Source organism: Dromiciops gliroides, chromosome 1 (genome assembly GCF_019393635.1).
Source record: "Dromiciops gliroides isolate mDroGli1 chromosome 1, mDroGli1.pri, whole genome shotgun sequence".
In the NCBI taxonomy this organism is placed as follows: domain Eukaryota; kingdom Metazoa; phylum Chordata; class Mammalia; order Microbiotheria; family Microbiotheriidae; genus Dromiciops; species Dromiciops gliroides.
The window spans coordinates 533,425,798-533,452,044 of NC_057861.1; the positions used below are offsets into that span (position 1 = coordinate 533,425,798).

The 26,247-nt window shown below is 40.4% G+C and overlaps 1 protein-coding gene across 1 annotated transcript in view; it reads right to left on the reverse strand.

Moving 5' to 3' along the window:
- The window catches only part of EIF3B (eukaryotic translation initiation factor 3 subunit B), a 32,275-nt gene extending 18,486 nt beyond the window's left edge, over positions 1-13,789 (reverse strand). The window contains exons 1-7 of the mRNA XM_043973052.1: positions 13,098-13,789; positions 5,021-5,213; positions 3,276-3,395; positions 3,100-3,157; positions 2,793-2,921; positions 2,294-2,451; positions 78-209 (exon numbers count right to left, since the gene is read on the reverse strand). Coding sequence (XP_043828987.1) covers positions 78-209; positions 2,294-2,451; positions 2,793-2,921; positions 3,100-3,157; positions 3,276-3,395; positions 5,021-5,213; positions 13,098-13,656 — 1,349 coding nt within the window. The 5' untranslated portion in view covers positions 13,657-13,789. The remainder of the gene's footprint in view (positions 1-77; positions 210-2,293; positions 2,452-2,792; positions 2,922-3,099; positions 3,158-3,275; positions 3,396-5,020; positions 5,214-13,097) is intronic.
- Between the last annotated feature and the right edge of the window lie 12,458 nt (positions 13,790-26,247).

The following is a 26,247-nucleotide window of genomic DNA, read 5'->3' on the forward strand; positions in this document are numbered from 1 at the left end:
AGAGCCATTACTCCTTGTCAGTTCTACAATTATAGAGTCTAATGAAAGGCCAGCTGGGATTTTAATACTGAACCTACTTAAAAATGGGCCAATGAGCAGAGCTTTCACAGTGAAATCCTCGTTTCTTCTGTCCTGTGAGAATGTCCCAGATAATTATGGCTTGAGGGTCATCCTGTGTGTCCATCAGAGGGCTGAAGGTAACAAGATACCTAGGAGAGAGAAAAGGAAAGATCACTGTATTAAACTTCTCTGCAGGTGTTGTTATCCACCCCCAAGTGAGAGAGAAAGGGACTGAGGTTAATTATTAAGTGGCATAAGTACATAGGGAACGACTGGTAGAGTGACTGCTAGAGCCCCAAGAGTAGCTCAAATGCAGTGTTCTCATTTCAGCAATCAATCACAACTATTGGATTTTTTAAAATTTCTTTTTTTTAGTGGGGCAATGAGGGTTAAGTGACTTGTCCAAGGTCACACAGCTAGTAAGTGTCAAGTATTTAAAGCCGTATTTGAACCTGATCAGGTCCTCCTGAATCCAGGCCTAGTGCTTTATCCACTGTGCCACCTAGCTGCCCCACAACCACTGGATTAAGAGCTCTAAGCAGGCATTCTAGGTGCTAAGTGATACAGTTGAAAAATGTTTCTCCTTTGATGTCAAGATGATAAAAAAAGAAAAAGTGAAATCCAAATAAAATAATGTATATGCCCTGGGAGCCAAGGGAAAAGAAATTCTCACATACCTCTGATAATGTGAAATTAACAAGACTAACAAGGTAAACACAATGATGGTCAGATATGATTCACATCCCGAGCTTGTGCCAGCTGGGGAATCTCAGTGCCTAGAGGCCTGACTATTCACATGTTTGTTTTCTATCTCTAGAACACCTGTTTGTTTTGTTTATACCAAGAAAAACCTAAGCCAAGTTGTTCCCTCATAACAGGATGGCAAAATAAAGAGGAAAACATAATGAGAAGAGTGACAGAAATAGCCCAAGATAGCCTGGGGTAATACCTTCAGTGATTGTATCTCTCCTGGTAGGACTAAGGCCTGATAAACTAAATTTGGGAATGACCCCACACCATGGTGGGGTATCTTACCACGTAACTCTTATTTCTACCTATTTCCTATGCTTAGATAAGCCTCTAACACTACTTAGAATGCCCCCCATATGTATAAACTGTGCCAACAACCTAATCATCTCATTCTATACAAACATAAACATTCAAATGACATTCCATACTGAAACATAAGTGAACTGTGTCTGAATCAGTCATACTGCATAACACAAATGGTGGCTTAGAGCAGGTAGAGAATATGGCTGTTTTTATTGTGGGAAAAGTAAGACAAAAGGGATGAATAAAATATTTAGCTGTTTGTATAATGAAAGAAAGATATTAAATAAGCAAAGTGAGCCGTAAGACAGGTTGGGACCAGTTACCAATCTGGGGGTCATTTAGCATCCAGGTAATAGTTGAAACCATGAGATGATGAACAACATGGGATAGTGAAAGTAGAAAGAGCAGGAGATGGAAAACTGAGCCTAGAGAACACACACAAGGGATGGGAGAAAGAAGAACCACCACTGAAGAAAAAAGAGCGAGAACATTAGTATTAAAGAAGCTAAGGGAAGAAAAAGTGTCAACCAGGAGAAAGCAAAATGTCAAATGCTAGAGGAAAGTTAAGATGAAAATTTCCCAGCTGACTCCAAGTCAAAGTGTTTCTAAAGTGAGTATTAATATAATAGTGGGACCAGAAGAACAAGAGTAAGGGGTAGGGGCAGCTAGGTGGCGCAGTGGATAGAGCACCGGCCCTGGAGTCAGGAGTACCTGAGTTCAAATCCGGCCTCAGACACTTAACACTTACTAGCTGTGTTATCCTGGGCAAGTCACTTAATCTCAATTGCCTCACTAAAAAAATAATAATAAAATAATAAATAATAAAGTGCTTAGCCCAGTGCCTGCCACACAGAAAGCACTTAAGAGTAAGGGGTAAAAAAAACAAGGAAAAAATAGTGAAACTGTAACAAATATAGAGCTTCCTCCTAAATATGCAAGACACTGAACAGACTACTTTTTGACCATGATAGCCTGTATTGAAAAGGACCTGAACTTTAGATTCACCTGTTTCCATTTTCTTTTACATCCAAACCTTTTCATGTAACTTTATTTTCCTTTCCAAGATCTCATACTTTTATAAAATACTGACTGAAATAAGAGCTGATTTCTCATTTGATTAAAAATAAGCACAAGACTCCACAGCACTGAAATGAATCTTAGCAGATCTTATAAAGCATACCTTTCACAAGGTGAGAAGTCAATAAGCTGCACCCCCTGGTGGCTGAATCGCTGAATTTGTTTGAATTTTTCTCCCCCCCATAAAGCAATTCCTCTTTGATGGAATGTAGCCAAATAGGTGCCCTTTGGGGACCAGCGCACATAGGTTTCTGTCCATCTCTGTGGAAATCAGTACCAACATTAACAAACAAAAGAGAAAAAACAATCACATAAAAGAGAGAACAACTAAACTAAAGACTACGGCTCAGTCCTACCTTCATTTTTATGACCCAATTTACTCTGGCAGAAGAAAACCATAATGATGAGTTATGGGGGTATTATCCTTTAACTTTCATGATGACACTTTTAAAAAAAGGTTTTAAGCAGCATACAAATATGTGAAAAGCCATGGTCTCTATCCAAAAGCCCAAATTTAGAGATATGTGAAATAGGTATCCTTTGGGGGTCCTGCAGGTTCCCTATACTGTTGCTCTGAGAATCACAGAGCAGGTGACTCTCACCGCTCTTTCTTCAATGGAGACTGGATCCTTCACATCATTCCAGAATATGGACGTACGATCCCCAGATTCAAAGATGACACTGTACTGATCTCTGCACTCAGCCTCCTCCAGCCAATAGCGTAGATTTCCCTAGAATAATAAAGTGAGACAAAAAAATTATTTTCCAATTTAATTACAATAAATTATCAAAACATGTTTAATGACATTTGTTTTCTCAGAGTTCTGAAGGATTTCGAAAATAGCATTTAGATATTGGGCACTGCTTTTTTAACCCCTTGGAGCTAAATTTAAAAACAAAACACCATACCAAGTCTTTGAAGGGCTGCTTCTCTGGAATGTCCCACTCATCACTGATTGTCATATATCTGAAAAAGACAGTGACCCATTATTAAAATAATGTAATACTGGAGTTCATTGATTAAATCACAGAACTGTATGAGTATGTTCATGTGAAGAAAGCGATGGCCAAAAATTGGTACTTACTTGTCAAAGTCAGTAAAAAGGTTTACTCTGAATGTATGCTGTTTGTCAAGCTTGTAGCCATCAGCATTTTTAACAGCATCCAGGGCATGAGCAGGGGAGACATACTCCAGGAAAATGTAACTGTACAAATATAAGAGGTAGAAAAGAAAAGTAGTTGGTACAACTATAGTCTTTTGCATGTGTTGACATATTACTAAACCTCTTTGAGACTAAACATTTGTTGGAATCCTTTTAACATTATGGATAAAACCCACTAAAGATTAGGTACAAGGTATATACTCGTCTGATGTCTCCCATAGGCAGAAAAAATCTAACAAACCACAATCCAAAGCAGCGAGCAGAAATCCCTTAACCAAAACATAAATTCCAACCTGATCACAGGTAAAATAACTAAGATGTGTTACCCTAACAACATGACCAACACAACCAACAGCTAGTAGACCTTTTAAGCTGTTCCAAAGAAGAGAAAGTTTTCATTATGGTATAGAAATGGTTACCGGTCATTTCTCTCAAAATTCTGTCAGCTAGCTGCATTTCTTTTACCTTTCTCTACTGCTTCCTCAAATTTTACCACTTGAACCAAGACTGGTCCTGTATTTAGCCCGACTCTTAGAGGGGGTGATTTCAGAAGAATTCTGGGATGACACAAATTGATATAGAATGAAACAAAAGGATAATTTATACAATGACTCAAGAATTCTGATCAATGTACTACAAGTTCAGGGGAAGAAACTTGCTATCCCCCTTCTCAACTCCTGAAAGAATTCTGCCATGACACACACAAATTGATACAGAGTGAATCAAAAGGATAATTTATACAATGACTCAGGAACTCTGATCAACGCACCACAAGTTCAGAGGAAAAAACTTGCTATCCCCCCTCTCCACTCCTGAAAGAGGGGCAAAAGACCAGGAGGGGTAAGAATAGAGAATAAGACCCCAAGTGTTATTTCCTCCTCTCTTTCTCTAGCAGCTTGCCTTGTGATGAACAAGTTCACTGATAATTTGCATCTCTATCCCACTAGCAGGCTGATATGATATATAAGATATATTCCTCTTCTCCCTCCTCTCTTTCTGTCTCATTCCTTTTGGACATGACCAGTAAAGAAATCTGCTCGACTACACATTTGCAAAACAGGATGTTTTTTTCTTTTGTTCTCAATTTGGGGGGAGGAGGGAGAGAAGGTAGACTTTTGCTGATTGAAAAAAAAATTTAATTTTAAAAAAGATAGCAGAATTACTTATATTTACTTCACCTCTCAATGGCACTATGAAATACTGGGCTGTTATGCTGTGCATAAACCCGTGTTTCTTGCTGTTCTTTTTTAAAGTGGATAGATTTTTCTTATAAAAATATAAAATTGTGTTTTTAGCTTTCCTAAAATACATCCAACTTGCATTTCTGTTAAAAGCCTTTTCTCAAGATTTGTGGCCAAATGCTTCAATTGTAGAATTGAATTTGACTTGTGATGGCAGTAAAACAAAATAGTAACTGGATTTTTGCAAGAGATCAACCAGTTCACATGATCAAAATTCAAGACCCATAGTGTTATTTCCTTCTCTCTTTCTCTAGCAGCTTGCCTTGTGATGAACAAGTTCACTGATAATTCACACCTCTATCCCACTGGCAGGCTGATTTTGGGGGGGGGGGGGACCGCATCGGGGGAGGAAGCATGATAAAACAATGATTATTACAACTTGTCAGGTAACCCTGAAAAGGAAAATTGACCTTTTTCATTACTCACCCTTTAGTTTTTCCATCTTCTTCTGGGTAATAATCATTGGTTATTTTCCCAAATTTGGAAAAGATCTTGTGGATGACATTCTTTAGTTTCTCAAGTCGATCAGGTCCTACCTGAGGAACATTGTCCACCACTATCACAGAATCAATTCCATCAGCTTCCTGTGGTCTATCTTTGAGGACATCTCCCAGCAATTCTGTAAAAGTTTAAGATATGCAGTTACCAAGCATGAAAAGGATCCTCGTGTGCATACGTGCAAGCACATACACATTTTCTCTCTCTCAATGGAATATAATTCATCGAACTTAAAAGTCAAAATAACTTATGAATTTAAATTCCAAATTCTCTGTTCCCCTCCACTCTCATACTTACTGAAGAGGTAAGAAAAACAAAGCTTGTAAAAACATCTATAGTTATACAAAACAAATTCTTAAATTAGTCATGGAAGGAAGGGAAGAAAGGAAGGAAGGGAGGAATAAAAAAAGCAGATGCCTCAGTCTGCTCCCCCAGTCCGTCACCACTCTATCAGGAGGTAGGCAGATTTCTATCACAAGTCCTTTGGAATTGGTCACTGTGTTGATCAGTTACTAATTATTAAGTTTTTTGGAATTCCTTGTCCAGTTTCCCTTCTGCGGTCCTCTCTATTTAATCTGTCATGAACTCTCTGCCTATCCCCAGAGATCATTCCTTCCATGATCCTATAATTCACTTATGTTACCCTTTATGTCCAAATCATGAACCCATTTGGAGGTTCTCTTGGCATATGGCTACAAACTGGTCTATTTCTAGTTTCCACCAGACTTTTCAAATTTTTCCAATAGTGACAAACTCTATACTCTGAACAAAAAGATTTCTAATTATTAATTACTATTTTCAAGACCTTAAAACATGCAAAACAAGGAATTATGATTGTGTTAAAGCCAATCTCCCATTTAGTTTCTCAGGACAGAAAATAGTCATAACATTGTATTAGCTCATCAAAAATGATGGGAAAAGGATAAGGAATGTGATTTAAGGAAGAGAAAAGGGAAACAGGAAAGTAACACAAATGTGGTACAAGAGCCTGTGGAAAAAACTAACATTCTGAATTTCTATAGGCCAATTGTATTTCGAACTTTCTCTTGCTAAATATAGGGGGAAAAAAGTCTATGTTGCAGTGAAACCACTAGCTAAGGTTTATAAAGGTTTGAGATATCATATGCTATAGTGTGGTCTTTGGTTCTAAGGCTTACACATGTAGAAATCACATTCTCAATGACTACATAACAAAGAAGAAACACTTTTTTTTTTTTAGTGAGGCAATTGGGGTTAAGTGACTTGCCCAGGGTCACACAGCTAGTAAGTGTCAAGTATCTGAGGCCGTATTTGAACTCAGGTACTCCTGACTCCAGGGCCGGTGCTCTATCCACTGCGCCACCTAGCCGCCCCAGAAACACTTTATTTTAAAATTTATTATGTAGTTAATCATAAATAATGTTTTCAACTTAATAGTGGAAAAGAAAGCATGATGGAAATACCACCACACTCCCAGTTACTCAATGTTTTATTCTGTCTTTGGTTTTGGTCTTTCATCAGGAGAAAAACGAGGAGGGCACTGGCACATTGGAGATGTGGAATGGTAAGGTCTATGCTACTTCAACATGGCTGGTCCCACCCTTACCTATAAGGCAACAGGTATACAAACACTTTCTTTATAAAACAGATGTATGAGGGAAAAGGGGTCAAAGAAAGCATTTTCCCTGAATTCAGGGTAGAGTTCTTTGTAACCAGATCAACAAAGCACTGTTATTACACATATTACATAGTCACATGGCAAAACATGCACATAAGTTTGTTATATAGAATTCTTGCTGTGTAACAGAAATTTTCTTATATCTATATAATCTCACACTTTCTTGACAATGACTACGACACGTACCCCTTGCTGTTAATTTAGGCTAAGACAAGCTCTCTTCAGCCTAATAAAGGGCTTTAGTCTCACAGTATTATTATTTCTATAAAGTTAAATCAGTTTCTGATTTGAGCCAACTTCTACTTAATGCTTAATGTACAGCTTTAAGTCTACAGATTAAGTCTAGTGTTAGGAAAAACTTATTTTTAATCAAGGGCACTAACTTACTTATAGAAAGTTTGTCTAGGGACAGGTAGGTGGCGCAGTGGATAAAGGACTGGCCCTGGATTCAGGAGTACCTGAGTTCAAATCCGACCTCAGACACTTAACTCTTACTAGCTGTGTGACCCTAGGCAAGTCACTTAACCCCCACTGCCACGCAAAAAAAAAAAAAAAAGTTTGTCTAAGGCTACATATAAAAAGAACCTAAATTTTATTTTCCAAAAGAAGTACAAAATGTTCAACTTACAAGTACAGGAGACACTAATATTCATTCAAAAAGTATAATAAATGCAAAAAACCGATTTCAGCTTCAAATCATAGCTAGTCTAGAGGGAAACGCTTCATTTCTTGGAGACGGCAGAATATGGGAAAGGGAAGGAAGAGAAGCAAAGAGAAGGAAGAGAGAAAAAAAGAGGAAGGAAAAAGAAACTAGAACCAAAGTACAATCAGTTGGGGAGATGGCTAAACAAAGTGTGGTTTATAAAAAGTAATGGAAATTTATACTGCTGTAAGACATGAAGAAAATGATGAATTTGGACCAATGTAGGAAAAACTTTATGAACCCACATAGAGCTAAGCAAGTAAAAGTTAGAACAAAAATAACAATAACATACATGAAAGCAACAGAAATACATCAAAATTCAAAATAAATGTGGCTGAGTATTCTTAGTTTGGGGAAAACTCTTGGCAGAGTAGTGGTATATGTTGAGAAATTCTGCATATATTTAGACTGGTTGCTTTGATAGTTGGTATTAATTATTTTTCTTTCAAAGAAGGAAGGATTCTATTAGGAGGCAAATTACTGGAAAATGACACCAGTATAAAAAGGCAAAAACAAAAAGCACTGATAAAACTTATTTTTGTTAAGGAGAGATGCAAAAGTGAAGAGAGGCTCAGTAAGTAGTTTAGCTTGGAGAGAAGGCTTCAGTGTAATCAATCACCTATTAGTTAATGAGCTTTAAAATGGTTAACCTCCCTTCATAGCTCTCAAAACTATTACAGGCCTTAAACTTTCAGAGACTTTAAAAACATTATCCCCAAAGTAATGGTAGTAGAAAAGAAGTCAGTCAAGCAATGCTTACTTTTTAATCCTATTTCTAGCTCTGTGATCTTGGGGAAGTCAACAAATGTCTTAGCTTCCTCACTTAAAAATGGGGATAATAATGTGTCACACCTACCTCAATAGCTTTACAAGAATAGAATGGGAGTGTATGTGAAGTGTTTTGTAAATTTTCATGTGTTATATCAGAAGTGGAAATGGAATATGGCTGCCTCAAGTCACAGGGTTGGCAACATCCTCAATAAATTATGTAGTCCACTTAGCTATCTCCATGTACAAATTAACTTTACTATCCCACAATAGCTTTTTCTCATTAAACATTTTTCATAATATATTCTACTTCTAGTGGATTAATAGAATGGACTGTGCCAGTGTGCAGAAGAAACAAGTGTTGTCTTAATACCATTGAAATGTCAAGTCCTAAGCATAAGAATCCCATTAGCCTGTATGCTTTGGTACTATAAGATATCTTCCTCTGAACTAGAAGAGGGGCCTGCCAAACAATGACATCACCCATCAAAGTTCCAGCAATAGCTTTTATTTAGGGGCTCAGCTTAACAAATTAGTAAACCTATCAAAATTGGCATTATACAATACTTTAAAACAACATTATAAGAATAATGGCTTATCATAAAAATACTTAGCTATAGTCAATCTAATTTTTCTTTATAACCCTGAACATCTGAATATACAAAATATCACAGAGGTCAGAAAAAAAAGACTGGCTGCAAGTACATTTCTAGAAGATGAGTAGGGTAAAAAACAAGGGCATATTACAAAAGAAAAACATCGGTTAGGAACTGAATGCAATTTTCTTTATTCCTAAAGAGCAGCCAAATACTTTCAAGATAGATAATAAAAATTAACCTTTTAAAAATGATTTCTAAGACTATTAATCTAAATTTAAAACTTGTTAATAGGAGGCTAAAATAAAGGTCAAAGAGCAGAGAATAGAGAAGTAGGAGATAAAGATGCTACAAATCAAAATCTCAGTTTTAAAGAAGTGACTGGTACATTTACCATGTAAAATTCAATCAAATCCTTGGATTTATTTTTACAATTCACATACTATACAATTAAATTGCCTGTTAAGGCTGCTCTGCTTTTATAAGGTTTGCATCTTACGCAAGTCAGGTTTTATAAAAACTGATGCAATCCCTTCCACAATCATAAAGACCTATGTCTCATTATAAGTACCTACCATTTTACAAGTAGTTCATAGTTGGAAAAAAAAAAAAGGGAGCTTTGTGAAGAGAGGAAAGTGGAACATAATGAATAGTTCACGTCAAAGTGAAGAAGACTTGAATTCAACTCCTTCCTCTGACAAAGACAAGCTCTGTGACTCTGGGAAAGTCTAACTTCTTAGTGGTCTAGGTAACTCTAAGAAAAGCATTCTTCACCTGTGTGAACATGCGTGTGTGTTTTTTAAATAATTTGATAACTGTATTTCAATGCAACTTGTTTCCTTCATATTTTATGATTAACATTCTGAGAGGGGTCCAAATACTTCACCTGACTGCCACAGGGGTACAAGACCCCAAAATGTTTAAGAGCCCCGGCTGATAAGTCTTTAGTTGTATAGGTGCTAACATGTTTTGGTAGAGAATTTTCTGATCTTGGAGTTCCCTATATTAATGAAATCACAGATCGAGTCCCTAACAAATGTCCTTGATCATTATAAGCACGACTACCTGATTAACTATCCTCCTACATGGCTTCAGAAAAAGAGAAGGAAAATTTCTAACTGATGCGTTAAAAAGAAAGACTTAAAATGAGTTAAAAGGAAAACATTTAGATTTAAAAGCTTGACTACTATTTGCTTATTAACTAAGCACTAGATTCAGTAGAAAAAATGGAAAGAATGGTTACAGATAAAGATATAAGTGCAATGAAATTAACCTATCAAGAAATAAATCAAGTCTCAGGATGTTGCTACTAAACAATGTGTAATGTTTTTTAAGAAGGGCCAATGAAAAGTTCAAATGAAAAACTACACAAAATTCTGAAAATGTGTTTGGTATAAGACGTATAGAAGAGAACTGCCCATGAGCAGGTCAGAACTGGCAGTTTCTCTGATAAGAATAATAATTAGCTAGCATTTATAAAGCATTTTATGGCTTGCAAAGTGTTTACATGAAACATGCACACAACCCACTTAAAGCACTTGCCCAGGGAGAAGTAATTACAACCAAAAAACTAAGAGAGCAGGAGACTTGGTGCCATAGGACCTGTGTTCAAAGGACTGCTGTTTCCATGCACATGGAACTGGGCCTTAACAAATAGCAGGGCCTCTTTTACACAAGGCTGGACCAGATGATCCACTAGGCTAAGTATGCCTGCCCGGCCTAGAATCAGGAAAACCTGAGTTCAAGTTCAAATCCAAACTCAAACACTTACTAGAAAGTCATTTAACCTGTCTGCCTCAGTTTCCTCAACATAAAATGGGGATAAGGGGAGCACAAATGAGATTGAAAAAAGTAAAGTACTTTTCAAACTTCAAGGGATAAATGCTAGCTATTATTAAAGCTCAAGGTTATTTCAAATCTAAGTTGTTCAATTCAACAATTATTTTGCTGTCCTGGCTACAGATTCTTTGTCAAACCCTATCTACACCTTGAATGAATTCATGAATATTAAAAATGTATTATTGGGGCAGCTAGGTGGCACAGTGGATAGAGCACCGGCCCTGGAGTCAGGAGGACCTGAGTTCAAATCCGGCCTCAGACACTTAACACTTACTAGCTGTGTGACCCTGGGCAAGTCACTTAACCCCAATTGCCTCACTTAAAAAAAAATTTTTTTTAATGTATTATGAAGAATTTCCTCCTGATGTGTATTTCTGCAAAAAAAAGGCGTATGGTTATTATTTTTCATTTTAGTCAGACATAGCATGATAAAAGAGCAATAGATTTAAGGAACAGGAGATATGAATCTGAATCCCATCTCTGCTAATTAGGTGACTGAGGAAGCCATTTAACCTTTCTGAATATCAATTTCCTCAGCTATAAAATAAAAGTGTTATTAGATTATAAAGAAAAACAACTTTGAAAGGCTTTAGGACTCTGATAAATGCAATGACAAATAGCAATTCCAGAAGTCCAAAGATAAGATGTGCTTAACTGAAAATGCAGATGTGTCCATTTTTTGGACATGGCCAATGTGGGAATTTATTTTGCTTGGCTAGACATATTTGTTATAAAGTTTTGATTTTTCTTTTCTTTTTTTCCTGGGGGAGAACATAAAAACTTGTTAAATGGGAAATGTAACTAAAAAGTTTTAAAATTGTATAACCAGGGGAAAAAAAACCAAGGAGACTGGGAATTGGTAGAAAGGACCTCAAAACAATGAAATTGAAGCCCATGGAGGCAAAGACACCTCAAATCAAACAGGTATTTTAGTAGCAGATTTGGGATTTGGACCACCACATAGAATCATAGATCTAGAGCTGAAAAGGACTTCAGGAGCCATCTGGTGCAATCCTCTCATTTGATGGATAAGGAAACCAAGGCCCTGAAAAATACAATACCTTACTCAAGGTAAAAAAATATATATATCATAGGTGGGATCTAAACTCAAATTCTATAACCCTTACTTTCATACTCTCCCCTTCTAATTCTTAATTACAATGATCTGATCTCTACTGTAGTTTCTTCATCTGTAAAATGGGAATATTTGTACCTAAAGGTTTGTAATTCTCAAACTTATATTAAGGAAAGCACAAAATCCTGTGTGAATACCAATTATTATTTTACCAGACATCCTTTATGGAACTTAAAAGAGAAGCTAATTAGCTGGGTAGGTGCTGACAGTTTGCTGCCAATTTACAACTCCCCCCCTCCCCAACAATTCTGAGGATATCTGAAATTAATAGGTTTCCTATGTGTCAATTAACATCTTATCTAAGTGGATGGGGAAATTAAGAAAAAGTCCTAAAACTGAACTGTTCTGAGGATCCCTGGAAAAGAAGCATCCATCATAAAACCCAGAGACTAACAATACAGCAAAGCAAATATACCCAATTATTTGAAAGTAGGGGCAACCTTACAAAGCCCTGTTAGTAAAACACATAATGTATTTATTATTTTTTGTAAAAGGGGAAGAAATTCCTAGAACACTGACCTACTATATTTTGGGTATTTTTGACTCACACCTGTGTAGACCAGTAGCATTTTTAAGGATCTCTTTCTCTGTTTTCTCAAAAAAAGGGCAAAGAAATTACAATATGGAATAAAGCTCCCACTTCCACAGAACTTAAAGAATTGGGGAAAAGTGCTGTATATGCATTATTTTATTTGATACTTGCCAGTGTGAGGCAGGTGATGTAACTATTCTTACAAATGAAAAACTGAGGCTCAGACCAGGAAAATAACTTGCTCAGGTCCTCCTGACTCCCCCCACCCCCAACTTCTCCCATTCACTCATTATACATACCAGGTTCTCCACCAACAGAAATCTGAATCAACGAATAGGTGGAGAAAAATAAATGATGGGGTGAGACCTGGCATCTGGTTCGAACCCTAGCTCTAGACCACTGAGATACTTAACTTGTACTTGCGAAACTTTTTTTTTTAAACGTAAATTGACAATTGTATTTCAATACGATTGATTTCCTTTATCACTTTACTAAACGTTATAAGTAAGTTTCACCAGACTGCCAAAGAAGTCCATGGCACAAAGAGGCACTTGGTAACCTTCATCACTTACATGCCTCAGTTTCCTCACTAGTAAAATGGTGATAATTGTTCCGATACCGGGGGTTGTAAGCAGAAAAGGGACTGTTCTGTGATCATTAGAGACCCGAAGGGGAAAAGGCTGCTACTTAATCCAAGGTAGGGGGTAGGGAGAGACCCGCCCTTCCCAGGGGACTCCTGCCCTCCCCCTCATCCCCACCGGGCCCAGGCTCTCACCGTCCTCGCTAATATCGTCCACGAAACCCTCGGGGTCGCTGAAGGAGATCTCGTCCTCCTCGTTGCCATTCTCCAGGCGCCTGGGCTCGGCCACGGCCTCCTTGCCCTGGTCTCCTTTCTCCCCCCGGGCCTCCTCCTTCTCTTTCTCCTCCTCCTCCTCTTTCCCTCCTCCGTCTTCCTCCTTTTCCTTCTCCTCCCGCTTCTCCTCCTTAGCCGCCGGGGGCTGCGCCTTGGGCTCGGGAACCTTCTCAGGCGGCGGCGCCTGCGGCTCCCCCGGCGGCGGGGACGAGGACTGTGGCGAGTCGGCCGGTTCGCCGGCGGCCTTGTCCTCCGCGGGAGGCTTCGGGATTGCCTCGGGCTCCTGCCCGGGCTTGGCTACCGTTCCCGCGGCGGCGTCCTTTTCCCCCTTTTCCTCTGGCACAAGCACGGAGGCGGCCCCCGCCGCCTCCTGGGCCCCGGGCCCCGCAGGCCGCTCCGGTTCCTCCTCGGCGGCCTGCTGCTCCGGCTCAGCCCGCTGCTCGGCCGCTTCGGGCACCGCCACGTTCTCCGCGTCCTGCATGGGCCTTGGCGCCACCGCTCAGCTCTCGCTACTCCCCCGGTCTAGCCGCCAACAAACTTCCGACTCTCCCAGCTGCCAACGCAGGGCCCGCCGGCTCCTACTCGCAGGCCATGTGCGCCCGACCTGGAGAAAGGACCGTACCAACGGGCCGACGGCGAGGGGAACGGTCCCACGCCCTCGTGTTTCACGGCGTGCCTGTGAGAGCTCAGAGCTACACAGACTGTCTGGGAATGTGTTAAATACCTCCATTTAGGACACAAGAAGAGGCTTTTCTGTCCTGATGCCGCTTAATTCTTTAGATCAAATACTCTACAACTTTGGATCCCCCATTTAGGGAAACAACTTGGCTCGGTCCAACATGGCAGTCACTCTCGCAGTCTCCCGTTAAGCGCTACGGTAACAGCCTGAACCATTTGGCAGTCTCAAAAAGGGAGGTAGAAGTTCCTTTCTTGAAAGAACCGGAAGAAAAGGAAATGTGACCTATTTACCAATTCCAGAGAAAATGAAAAATTCAGTAAGATTCTTAGGTCGTGTTCTATTAATTTCTAAACAAAAATTTACCAGGTTATAATCATAACACCCCCCTCCGCTCAGGACACTTTAGACTTGTCTACTGACTAGGCAAAGAAACGGACTATTCCAAAGTGGGAAAGAAATTCTGGGCGGGACAGGGAGACTCAAGACTTCAATAAAGAGGATTCCGCCAAAATCATCGAAATAGTTATATCTGTGGCGGTATTCCCCTTCCTCTAATGCGCCCTGCGGCTACCCTTATCCCTCGCTTTGCCCCCACAATCAATGGTTCTCCGGAATGGAACGGCCCACCAAAGACCTCCTCCCTTGGAGCCGGCCGGCCTGGGGCCGCCCTGCTCTGGCGGGACCCTGGGAATTGGTGATGGAGAAGAGACACCCTGAGGAGGCCCAGGGTCAGGCCGGGAGGAAATGACTTAGCTCTTTTAAAGGGTCTTTGCTTGGCTTGCCAGGTTAGCCTGGGGGGCGGGGGAGGGGGGTCCCGCCTCGGGGTGTAGGGCCTTGGGTGAGTCATTTGCTCTTCCAGTGAATCACCTGCAATTTTGATTAGTGTTGGAAGGGGGCGTTTCCTCTCCTGAAGTTTCCCATTCCCGCTGAAGTGTCAGGTCGGGCCTCCCCTTCACCCTGGTGTTGGGGAGGGGGTCGTTAGAGGACCTTGGGCAGAAGTTTCGTGGTCGAAGTCGAGGCTTCTTAGAATGTGACCTCCTTGAGGGCAGGGTCTGCTTTTTACTTAAGCGCTTAGCACAAGGCCTGGCACTTGGTGGTGGTGGTGGTGGTGGTAAGAGTATTGGGAGTAGGGGCAGCTAGGTGGCGCAGTGGATGGAGCGCCGGCCCTGGAGTCAGGAGTACCTGGGTTCGGATCCGGCCTCGGACACTTGGCACTTACTGGCTGTGTGACCCTGGGCAGGTCACTTAACCCCAATTGCCTCACAAAAAAAGAAAAGAAAAGAGTATTGGGAGTAGCAGGAGCAGTAGTAATTAATGTTTATATAGCGCACAATGTGCCAGGCACTGACTGCTTGCCAATGATCTCATTTGATCCGAATAATAATAATAGCCAGCATTTATATAGCCCCTACTGTATGTCAGGCATTGTGTTAAGCACTTTCCAATTATTATCTCATATGATCCTCAATGAAAATGATAAAAGCTAACATTTATATAGCGCCTAATATTTGCAAGACACTGTGCTAAGTGCTTTACAATTGTTAATCACATTTGATCCTCACAAGAATAATAATAATAGCATTTATACAGTGACTACTGTGTGCAAGGTGGGGCAGTGGATAGAGCACTGAGCTTGAAATTAGGAAGACTCATCATCATGAGATCTGGTGAAGTCTATGGACTGGACCCCTTCTCAAAATGATATTTTTAAATAATTGAAGGAAATATTAAATTTCAGTTAGAGGTTATTGAAAATAAAGATGTAATTTTTTTTCTCATCCAAGTTCACATACCTCCTGAAAGGAACTCCTTTCCCAGGTCCTATGAGAGGACTATAACCCTCCTGAACAGCCTTGGATTGAGGCAGCTAGATGGCCCAAGGCTGGGCATGATGTCAGAAAGAGTTGAGTTTAAAACCAGCTTTAGACACTTACTAGTTGTGTGATCTGGGCAAGTCACTTGACCTCTGTTTGACTCAGTTTCCTCAGCTGTTGAATCTAGGAGTATAACAATACCTACCTCACAGGATTGTTTGATTAAATGAGATTAAGATTTGTAGAATGCTTAGCACAGTGTCTGGCACATAGTAGGCACTATATAGATGCCCATTATAATAGTAATTATTATTATTGTTATACCATTGGATGGAAGGAGAAAAAAAAACCCTAGAGAAACCTTTTTTCGTGTTTCTGGGAATATGCTTTTCCCTGGACAAAGGAGGTATGGGGCAGTCCATGTTGACAAGTATCTTCTATATTACCTTGTGGGGTGCTCAGTAAATGACTGATACCTTAAAGGTATTGACCCTAACATCAAGGGTCTTAAAAGTCAACAAGCATCTATTAAGAACCTTCTGTATGGGGGCAGCTAGGTGGTGCAGTGGATAGAGCACCAGCCCTGGAGTCCCTAATACTTACTAGCTGTGTGACCCTGGGCAAGTCACTTAACCCCAATTGCCTCACTAAAAAAAAAAAAGAACCTTCTGCATGGCAGGTCCAGTGCTAAGTCCTGGAAGTACAAAGAAAAACAAAACCAGTCCGTGTCCCTGTAAGATTCCCCCCCAAAAAAAATCAGATCTGACAATCTAATAGGGGGTTCAACACATAAACAGATATGTACAAGCAAGATTCATAGAGGGTATGTTGGAGAGAAGGCAGAAGGTATGGTCTTAGCTGAGACTTAAAGGCAGCCATGGAAACTAGGAGGAAGAAACAAGGAAGGAGAGTGTTCCTGCAGTGACATAGGACTGAGCTGGGAAATGTGGTGTCTTATGTGAGGAACAGCAAGGAAGTCACTGTCACTGGATTGCAGAGTGTGCAGGGCAAAAAGAGAATTTTAAATTTGATCCTAGAGGTGATGGAGAAACACTGGAGTTTATTGAACAGGGGGTAACATGGTCAGACCAGCACTTTAGGAAATTCACTTTGATCACTGAGTAGAGGAGGATGGTCTGTAGTGGGGTGAGTGATGCCAGGAAGATCAGCCAGCAGGCTATTGCAATAGTCCAGGCATGAGGTGATAAGGGCTTTCTCTGGGGTGCTAGCAGTATCAGAGGAGAGAAAGGGGTGTATCAAGTATTTGGCAACAGATTGGATATGGAAAATAAGAGAATGAGGGAGGAGTCCAGGATGATTTGGGGCGGGGGTGAGGTAATTGGGGTTAAGTGACTTGCCCAGGGTCACACAGCTAGGAAGTGTTAAGTGTCTGAGGCCGGATTTGAACTCAGGTCCTCCTGAATCCAGGGCCGGTACTCTATCCACTGCACCATCCACTGCACCACCTAGCTGTCCCTAGGATGACTTTTAAAGCCAAGGGGAGAGCATACCCTAAGGTGTTGGGGAAAATATTTATTCCTCTGTTCTTGTCATAACTTTTTTTTTGGTAATAAACATTTTTATTTATAGTTTTGACTTCCAATTTTTATGCCTCCTTCCCTCCCTCTCCTCCCCCCTCCCTGAGGTGGTAAACAATCAGATATGGGTTATACATGTACACTTATGTAAAACACTGCCATATTAGTCATTTTGTACAAGAAAACTTGATTAAAAGAAAAAAATCAAAGAAAGTGAAAAATAGCATGCTTCCGTCTGTGTTCCATCAATATTCTTTCTTTGGAGGTAGATAGTATGTTTCATCAATAATCCTTTGGGATTGCCTTAGATCATTTTATTATTGAGAATAGTTGCCATTCATGTTTCTTCATCAAGTTATATTGCTGTCTCTGTGCACAACATTCTCCTGGTTCTGCTCACTTCACTATACATCAGTTCATCCGTGTCTTTCCAGGCCTTTCTGAAGTCGTCCTGCTTGTCATTTCTTATGGCATAATAATACTCCATCACCATCATACCAGTTTGTTTAGCCTTTCCCCAATTGATGAGCATTCCTTTCATTTCAAACTCTTAGCCACCACAGAAAGACCTGCTAGAAATATTTTTTTTACAAATAGGTCGTTTTCTCTTTTTGGGGATGTCTTTGGGATATAAACCTAGCAGTGGTATTGCTGGATCAAAGGGTATGCACAGTTCTATAGCCCTTTGAGCATAGTTCCAAATTGCTTTCCAGAATGGTTAGCTCTTTTCACAACTCTGTTTAATCTTGTCATAGCTGCTAAGTAAATATCCCTTAGGAAAAGCTAATTGATTAAATGAAACTTGCCTTCTAGTTACTCACTCACTGGTGGCTAACTGTCAGGAAGCCATGAGTGGTTGGGGCTTGAACCAATACATTAGAGAAGTATCCCTAGCCCCTCAGGTTCTCTTAGAACCTTGCCTAGCATAGATCTTTCCATTGCTCTTTAAGCCACCTACAACTTTGATTCTTTATGGATTGTAGTTTTCAATGATTTTCATCTCCATAGCACCATCAAGAGAATTTTAGTGTTAAAAGATACATTTTGGGGGAGCAGCTAGGTGGCACAGTGAATAAAAGCACCAGCCCTGGATTCAGGAGGACCTGAATTCAAATGTGGCCTCAGACACTTGACACTTACTAGCTGTGTGACCCTGGGCAAGTCACTTAATCCCCATTGCCCTGCCAAAAACAACAAAACAAAAAAAGATACATTTTTGGATTATAGAACAATTTAAATCATAGAAAGCACTAAGCAATTTTCTAAATGTATGTCCTTTGGAATGTTTATTTTATTCCATCAGGCCCAGCTCAGAAACTTATTTTTATCATCAGTGACAGTAGAACCACCACATTTAGCCTCAGTCTCCAGTATTTGAGGAAGTGGAATTGACACGAAAGAAGATGAAGACAGGAACTACAGGGGCCGACTTGGCTGTTGTAGAAGGAGTTTGGGGTTTGGAGTCAGAGGATATAGGTTCAAATCTTAACCCTGTGAGCTCTGTGATCTTGGGCAGCAGCAATCCTAGGAAGAACATCTCAACTATAGCTAAGAAGAGGACTAATCACAAAATGATACCACATTTAGACATAAACTTGTTGAAACTAATGCTGTGTGAAAACTGCATTGTCTGAACCCATTCAACCCAGAGACTGGGGTGGGAAGGAGGTGGGGGGGGGGAGGATGCCCTTTAAGTGATGGGGGCAAATACTTACACTTCTTGCTATATCTTAAAAATGAATAGCCCGGGGGCAGCTAGGTGGCACAGTGGATAAAGCACTGGCCCTAGATTCAGGAGGACCTGAGTTCAAATCCGGCCTCAGACACTTGACACTTACTAGCTGTGTGACCCTGGGCAAGTCACTTAACACTCATTGCCCCACAAAACAAACCAAAAATAAAGTTATTTATTAAAGGTTTACTATGTGCAAAACACAGTGCCAAGCACTGGTGATGTAAATAAAAAGGAGCTCAGATTCCAATGGGGAAGCAACTCATATGAAAGGTTCAACTGCAAGTCAGATGGAAGTGATATGGTCCTTAGGATGCAGTGGCATAGAAGATGTTAATGCTTCTTCTTTAATGTGTCTATCCTATTAGCCACAGGAAAAGAGGGATCTTCAACAAAGAGAGGCACTGAAGATACCTTGAGTTGATTCAAGTGAAGGAAACTCATCTCATAATCGATCTACCAGCCAAACATCTGAGAGACTCTTCTCCCCTCCCCTTCCACTTTGTGTCTGCTTTTGTATCCAGGCAATAAGGAAATGATGTCAACAATCTGAGCCCTTAGTCTCCTGAGCCTATCACATTTGTCTTAGTACTTTTTCTTTTTTTTTTTTTAGTGAGGCAATTGGGGTTAAGTGACTTGCCCAGGGTCACACAGCTAGTAAGTGTTAAGTGTCTGAGGTCATATTTGAACTCAGGTCCTCCTGACTCCAGGGCCAGTGCTCTATCCACTGCGCCACCTAGCTGCCCCTGTCTTGGTACATTTTAAGAAAATAACTAACCTACCCTTAAAGGGAATAGGAGTTAGGATAGTTCGTGCAACACTCAGGAGTACATCTAGAACCCTGAGGAAGAGATATAGAAAGCTTCGCTCTAGATGATTAGAGCATATTTGTGATATACAACTTCTCTTACTGTACTTTATGGTGGAGCAAAATTGACCTCTCTTGCTGTTGCTCATGCATGAGACTCCATCTTCTGCCTTTGTCTGCCATGCTCAGAATGCATTCTCTCCTCACTTCCTCCTCTTAGACTATCTAGCTTCTTTGAAAATTCAGCCTAAGCAATCCTTTTGGGCAGGGAGGTGGCCCAGTGGATGGAGCACATGGCCTGGAATCAGGAATGCTTCCTGAGTTCAAATGTGGCCTCAGACACTGACTATGTTACCCTGGATAAGTCACTTTACCCTGTTTGCCTCAGTTTCCTCATCTGTCAAATGAACTGGAGAAGGAAATGGCAAACCACTCCACCATCTTTGCCAAGAAAACCCCAAAAGGGATCATGAAGAGTCAGACATGACTGAAAAGACTATCAAACATTTGGTTGAAGGTTTTCCTAGTCCAGCTGCTGAGATCTTCCCGTCCCAAGGCTATTTTGTGCTTATTTCTATCTAAATTTTGTCTATATTTTTCATATCCCGCCCTCCCCAGATGTAAGCTCACTAAAGGCAAAGACAATTTCTGTTCTTGTATCCCCAGTACCCAGCACAATGCCTTGTCCATAGTGGGTGTTTAATAAATGTTCTTTGTAAATTGGTCAGTTAGCATTTATGAAGCATTTACTGTGTGCCAGGTACTGTGCTAAGTGCTAATGATACACAGAAAAGCAAAAACATGTGCCCTACCTACCATCAAGGAGCATTCTAATTGGTGACAACATGCAAGTGATTCTGTACATACACGAGATATACTGTGTCAGTGGAAGTTTCTCAGAAGGAAGGCTTTGGAGTGGGGAAGACTAAGAAAGACCTCCTGCAGAAGCCCAGGTTAGATGGGTCTTAAAGGAAGCCAGGGTTTGATTCTAAGAAGCCGACTGGAGGAAGGGTTCTAAGCAGATTCTAGTGCAGAACTATGGTGTGTAATGGGTTAAGAATGGCAACTGGGGTACTGTGGATTCCAAATGCAGATTGAACCACACTGTTTCTACTTCTGTTTTTGTTTTTTCCTTTTTAAGGTGTTTCCCTTTTGTTCTGATTCTTCTTTCACAACGTGACTAATGCAGAAATGTGTTTAATGTGACTGTACATATATAACCTATATCAGATTGCTTTCTGTCTTGGAGAAAGGGAGAGGGAAGGGAGGGAGGGAGAAAAATTAGGAACTAAAAATCTTATGAAAACAAATGTTAAAAACTATTTTTACACATAACTGGAAAATAAAAAAATACTTTTATGATTAAAAAAATTAAAGAATGGCAACTGGCCAGTAGAGCTGAATCATGGCTTTTAAAGTTTAAAACTGTACTAAGGCTCTTGGAACATACCCTACAAATATGAAATTCAGCATGTTAGTTCTGCTTGTTGGTGCTTTCCTCTAAACCTCCTTCTGTTCTCTACTGTATTTGTTGGGGGGGGGGGGCTCGGAGCAATGGTGATTAAGTGACTTGCCCAGGGTCACACAGCTAGTAAGTGTCAAGTGTCTGAGGCCAGATTTGAACTCAGGTCCTCCTGAATCCAGGGCCTGTGCTTTATCCACTGTGACTCCTAGCTGCCCTCTACCATGTATTTTTTTTAAATTTTAAATAATATCCTATTTTCCAAAAAAAATTTTAACATTTTTAAAAAATTTTGAGTTCTAAATTTTCTTTCTCCTCTCCCCTCCCCCTTCCCTGAGACAGTTTGATATACATGTACAATCATGAAAAACACATTAGACATGTTGTGAAAGAAAATAGAGACCCATATTGTGCTGTAAGAGGCGATGAGCGGAGGAGTTCGGAGAGGCCTGGAAGGACTTGCATGAACTGATGATGAGTGTTATGAGCAGAACCAGGAGAACATTGTGCAGTGTCATCAATATTGTGTGTTGATCAGGGGACAGCTAGGTGGCGAAGTGGATAAAGCACCAGCCCTGGATTCAGGAGTATCTGAGTTCAAATCTGGCCTCAGACACTTGACACTTACTAGCTGTGTGACCCTGGGCAAGTCACTTAACCCCCATTGCCCCCCCAAAAAAAAAAAACAACAAAAAACATTGTGTGTTGATCAACTGTGATAGACTAGATTCTTCTCACCAATACAACAGTACAAGAAAGTTCCAGGGGGCTCATGATAGAAAAGGATCTCCAAATCCAGAAAAAAAAAAAAGGAGGAACTGTGGAGTATGGATGCTGATTGAACCATACTAATTCTTTTGCTGTTGTTTTTCTTTTTTGAAATTTTTCCTTTTTGCTCTAATTCTTCTCTTATAGCATGACTAATGTGGAAATATGTTTGATGTTATTATATATATATATATATGTATAGCCTATATCAGATTGCCTGTTGTCTGGGGGATGCGGGGAGGGAGGAGAGAGAGGGAGAAAAATTTGGAATTGAAAATCTTATGGAGACAAGTGTTGAAAACTATCTCTGCATGTGGCTGGAAAATAATAAAATACATCTATTCAAAAAAAAAAGAAGATACAGACCCAAAGGGGGAAAAAAACCTATGAAAAAATAAAGTGAAAAATAATATGCTTCAATCTATATTCAGACTTTATATCGTTTCTTTCTCTAGACATCTATCATGCATTTTGCGGGGCAGGTAATAGGGGTTCAGTGACTTGCTCAGACAACCAGTAAGTGTCTGTGGTGGGATTTGAACTCATAAGGTTCTCCTGACTCTAGGGCTACTGCACTACATAGCTGCCCCTCTACCATGCTTTTTTTTGGGGGGGGGGCAGGGCAATGGGGGTTAAGTGACTTACCCAGGGTCACACAGCTAGTAAGTGTCAAGTGTCTGAGGCTGGATTTGAACTCAGGTACTCCTGAATCCAGGGCCGGTGCTTTATCCACTGCCCACCTAGCTGCCCCTTACCATGCATTTTTAAAAAATGCATCATTAATGCTCTTTTCTTTCTGTCTTTGCTTCTTTTTGCATTGATGACCAATTCTCTGCCCTCCTAGAAAAATGAAACCTTTCCTGTGACAAATTAACATTATTACAAAATAATAACTAACATTTATAAAGTGGATATGTTGTGCCAGGTACTATTCTAAACACTTTGCAATTTTTAACACATTTGGTCCTCACAGCAACCCTGAGACACAGGAGCTATTTTACCCACATTTTAAAGTTAAGGAAATGGAGACAAACAGGTGACTTGCCCAGGGTCATACAGTATCTGAAGTGGGAATTTTTTTTTATGACATCCAGACCTTTTTTTTCTCCTGATGGAGACAGCCCAGGCCCCGGAATCCCAGAGCCTTGGGAACAGCCACGCTTCTAGCCCAGTGCCCTCAGCCATCATCCTGGGAAGCAACCCCCATGGAGATGCAGCCTAGCAATTGCTCCTGACAGATCTACAGCCACAGGCTCTGAAGACACAGATTAGAAAGTTCTTGCCAGCAAAGTTCAACATCAGAAACTGATAGGATTTTTTTTTTCAGTGGAAATTACATTAAAAAAGAGGCATCACCATCTGCTTTCCTGCTACATTTTAAGGATGATGGGACTTTTCCATCTGGGTTCAGCTGAAACCTTCCATGAGTGTTGCCTTCCCCTGTTAAAATAAGAGCTCCTTTAAATCAAGAACTGTGAAACTTTTCTTTTTGTATCCTCCAGCATTTATCATGGAGCTTTGTACATAGTAGGTGCTTAATACATGTTTTGTTAATCCATTCAGTTAAAATATTCTGCAAGGCCAAAAAATAATAATAATCATTCTACAAGTTATTTCTTGTACATTTTATCTCTTGCCTCTTTTCCTTGGCAAAGATAGTACCACATGTTTGAAATTCACTTGCTAATTTTAGCTCCATATAATCCCTATGTAGATGTACCTCTTTTCCAAAATACAACGATCCAAGACAATGCCAAAAAACTCGTGATGGAAAATGCTCTCCACATCCAGGAAAAGAACTATGGAGTCTGAATGCTGATCAAAACATACTATTTCCCCTTTTGTTGTTGTTTCTTCTTTCTTGTGTTTTTTCCCCCTTTTGTTTTGATTCTTCTCTTATAACATGACTAATGTGGAAATATCACTGAAGGATCAATATAGTAAAGGGAGGAGTGTGTATCCAATATAGGGGTGATTGGGAAAAAACCAGAAAAGTGGAGGTAGTGGATGTCAAAGAACAAAGAGCGTTGTTTTAAGGCATAGGTCAAGGAAAGCTAGAATGATAAAAGATTATGAGTAGAGTTCACAAACAAGTAAGTTGAACACTGTGGGTGATGGCAAGATGACCATCTCTCTGTGTGTAGCTAAGTTGGAATGGAGGAGTAGGTAATGAGAATTAAGAAGTTGAGGAACTAGGAAGTTAGGGTATTTGAGGGAGTATTTAGAGATTATGTTGAAGTCCCTTTTAAGATAGCAAGAGATGGGGAGGAGAAAAGGGCTGATAGCCAGGCACAGAATTCAATGGTGGAGGAAAGAAAATGTGCTGGGGGTTGGTCGACAACAGCCACCAGGATTTAGATTAGGTGATACATTTGTGTAATAAGAAACTCATAGGAGGAGAGTTTGCTCATCTGACATGGTAGAGGGATAGCATGACATGATAGAAGTGGCAGTGGGGAGCAAAGAGTATCTCAAGGCATTCATGGGCCAATCTTCTCAGTGGCCACACTCTCTAAGAGCACTGGAAGAGTTGCTAGGGACTCTTCTGTCATTCATCTCCAACCCAATGAGACGTAGGAATTCCAGACTTCTTGAATGAACAAGATCTCCAAGTTTGTCCATTTCAAGATAATACTCATTCACCTTAGATCAGGAAAGCACAAATATGAAAAAGGAAGCCCAAACTCTGGCTCAGGATATATACTTTAGATGCCATGTGCTCATGGCCACATGGGGAATCAGAAAGACTTATCTTTACGAGTTAAAATCTGGCTTCAGACACTTACTAGCTATGTGACCCTGAGCAAGTCACTTGACTCTGTTTGCCTCAGTTTCCTCATCTGTAAAATGAGCTGAAGAAGGAAATGGCAAACCACTCCAGTATCTCTGCCAAGAAAAGCCCAAATGGGGTCACAAAGAGTCGGGCACGACTGAAAATGACTGAACAGCTGAACTGAGTCATCATCCCTTCTGTCTCCACAGCCCAGAAGGAGACTGACTCCTTGTCCTAAGTACAGTCCCTTTAGCCCTGAGTCATATAAAACAGACCCCCAAAGCTCCAGGGTTGTCCAGAAACAGGAATGGCAACCCTGAATATACTCTGTGGGATGGCCCCCATTGTAGGTGAGGCCCGACTCAGGTTGATCTTCAGGTTCAAGATTGGAATGGGATGATACATTCCATGGACCATTTAATAGCTATAGCACAGAAGGGACATTCAGTAAAGCACATTGTGCTGGCCCAAGTAGAGGAGGGCCTTCTCACCTCCTTACAGTAGAAATGTATATAATCCTCATAGAAGATGTGGGGAATCAATCTTTTGGCTATGAGATAATGCCAGATCTGAGTGACACTGACTCTTCTAAGTTGTTGGACTTGGAATAAGGAGTTCTGTGTTTGAATCTTGTCTCAGATGGGATTTAAATTTTCTCTGTGCCCACAGGAATTCACTTAAGCTCTTTGAGACTCAGATCCTCAGGAGGATATAAGGAAAATGCTTTGTAAACCTTAAAATACTACACATTTTCCATTATTATTTTTAAACTCCAAGAAAGCTGGGCCTGTCTTTTCTAAATTATCAGGTCTTCCTCTCCTCCTCCATGCCCCATCTATCCTTGCATTGTACATCCTATAGGTACTTAATAAGTGTTGAAATGAGAACCATTCAACAGATCTGCATTTGGCTTACAGTTTTACTAGAATGCCAAGAGACTGAGTCTTAGGGTTGGTTAGCCAAGTTATTTGAGAGGAAAAATGAAAAATTCAGCGTACTATATGTACAGAGAAGAAACTTTAGAATGTTAACGTCTCTAATAGTTGATCACTTATTTGTCCAGCCAGGTGGCACAGGGAAGATCTGAATTCAAATGTAGCCTCAGATACTTCCTAGCCATCTGACCCTGGGCAAGTCATGTAACCACTATCTGCCTCAGTTTCCTTAATTATAAAATGGGGGTCATAATAGCCCCTCCCTCACAGAATTGTGAAAATAAAATGAGATAAGTTAGCACATTTGTAAAAATGCCTAGGGCAGCTAGGTGGCACAGTGGATAAAGCACCAGCCCTGGATTCAGGAAGACCTGAGTTCAAATCTGACCTCAGACACTTGACACTTACTAGCTGTGTAACCCTGGGCAAGTCACTTAACCCCCATTGCCCTGAAAAAGAAAATGCCTAGCACAGGACCCAACACATTTTTTTGGTTGTTGTTGCTATTGTTAATTCATTTTGGTCATTTCTAACTCTTTGTGATCCCTATTTGGGGTTTTCTT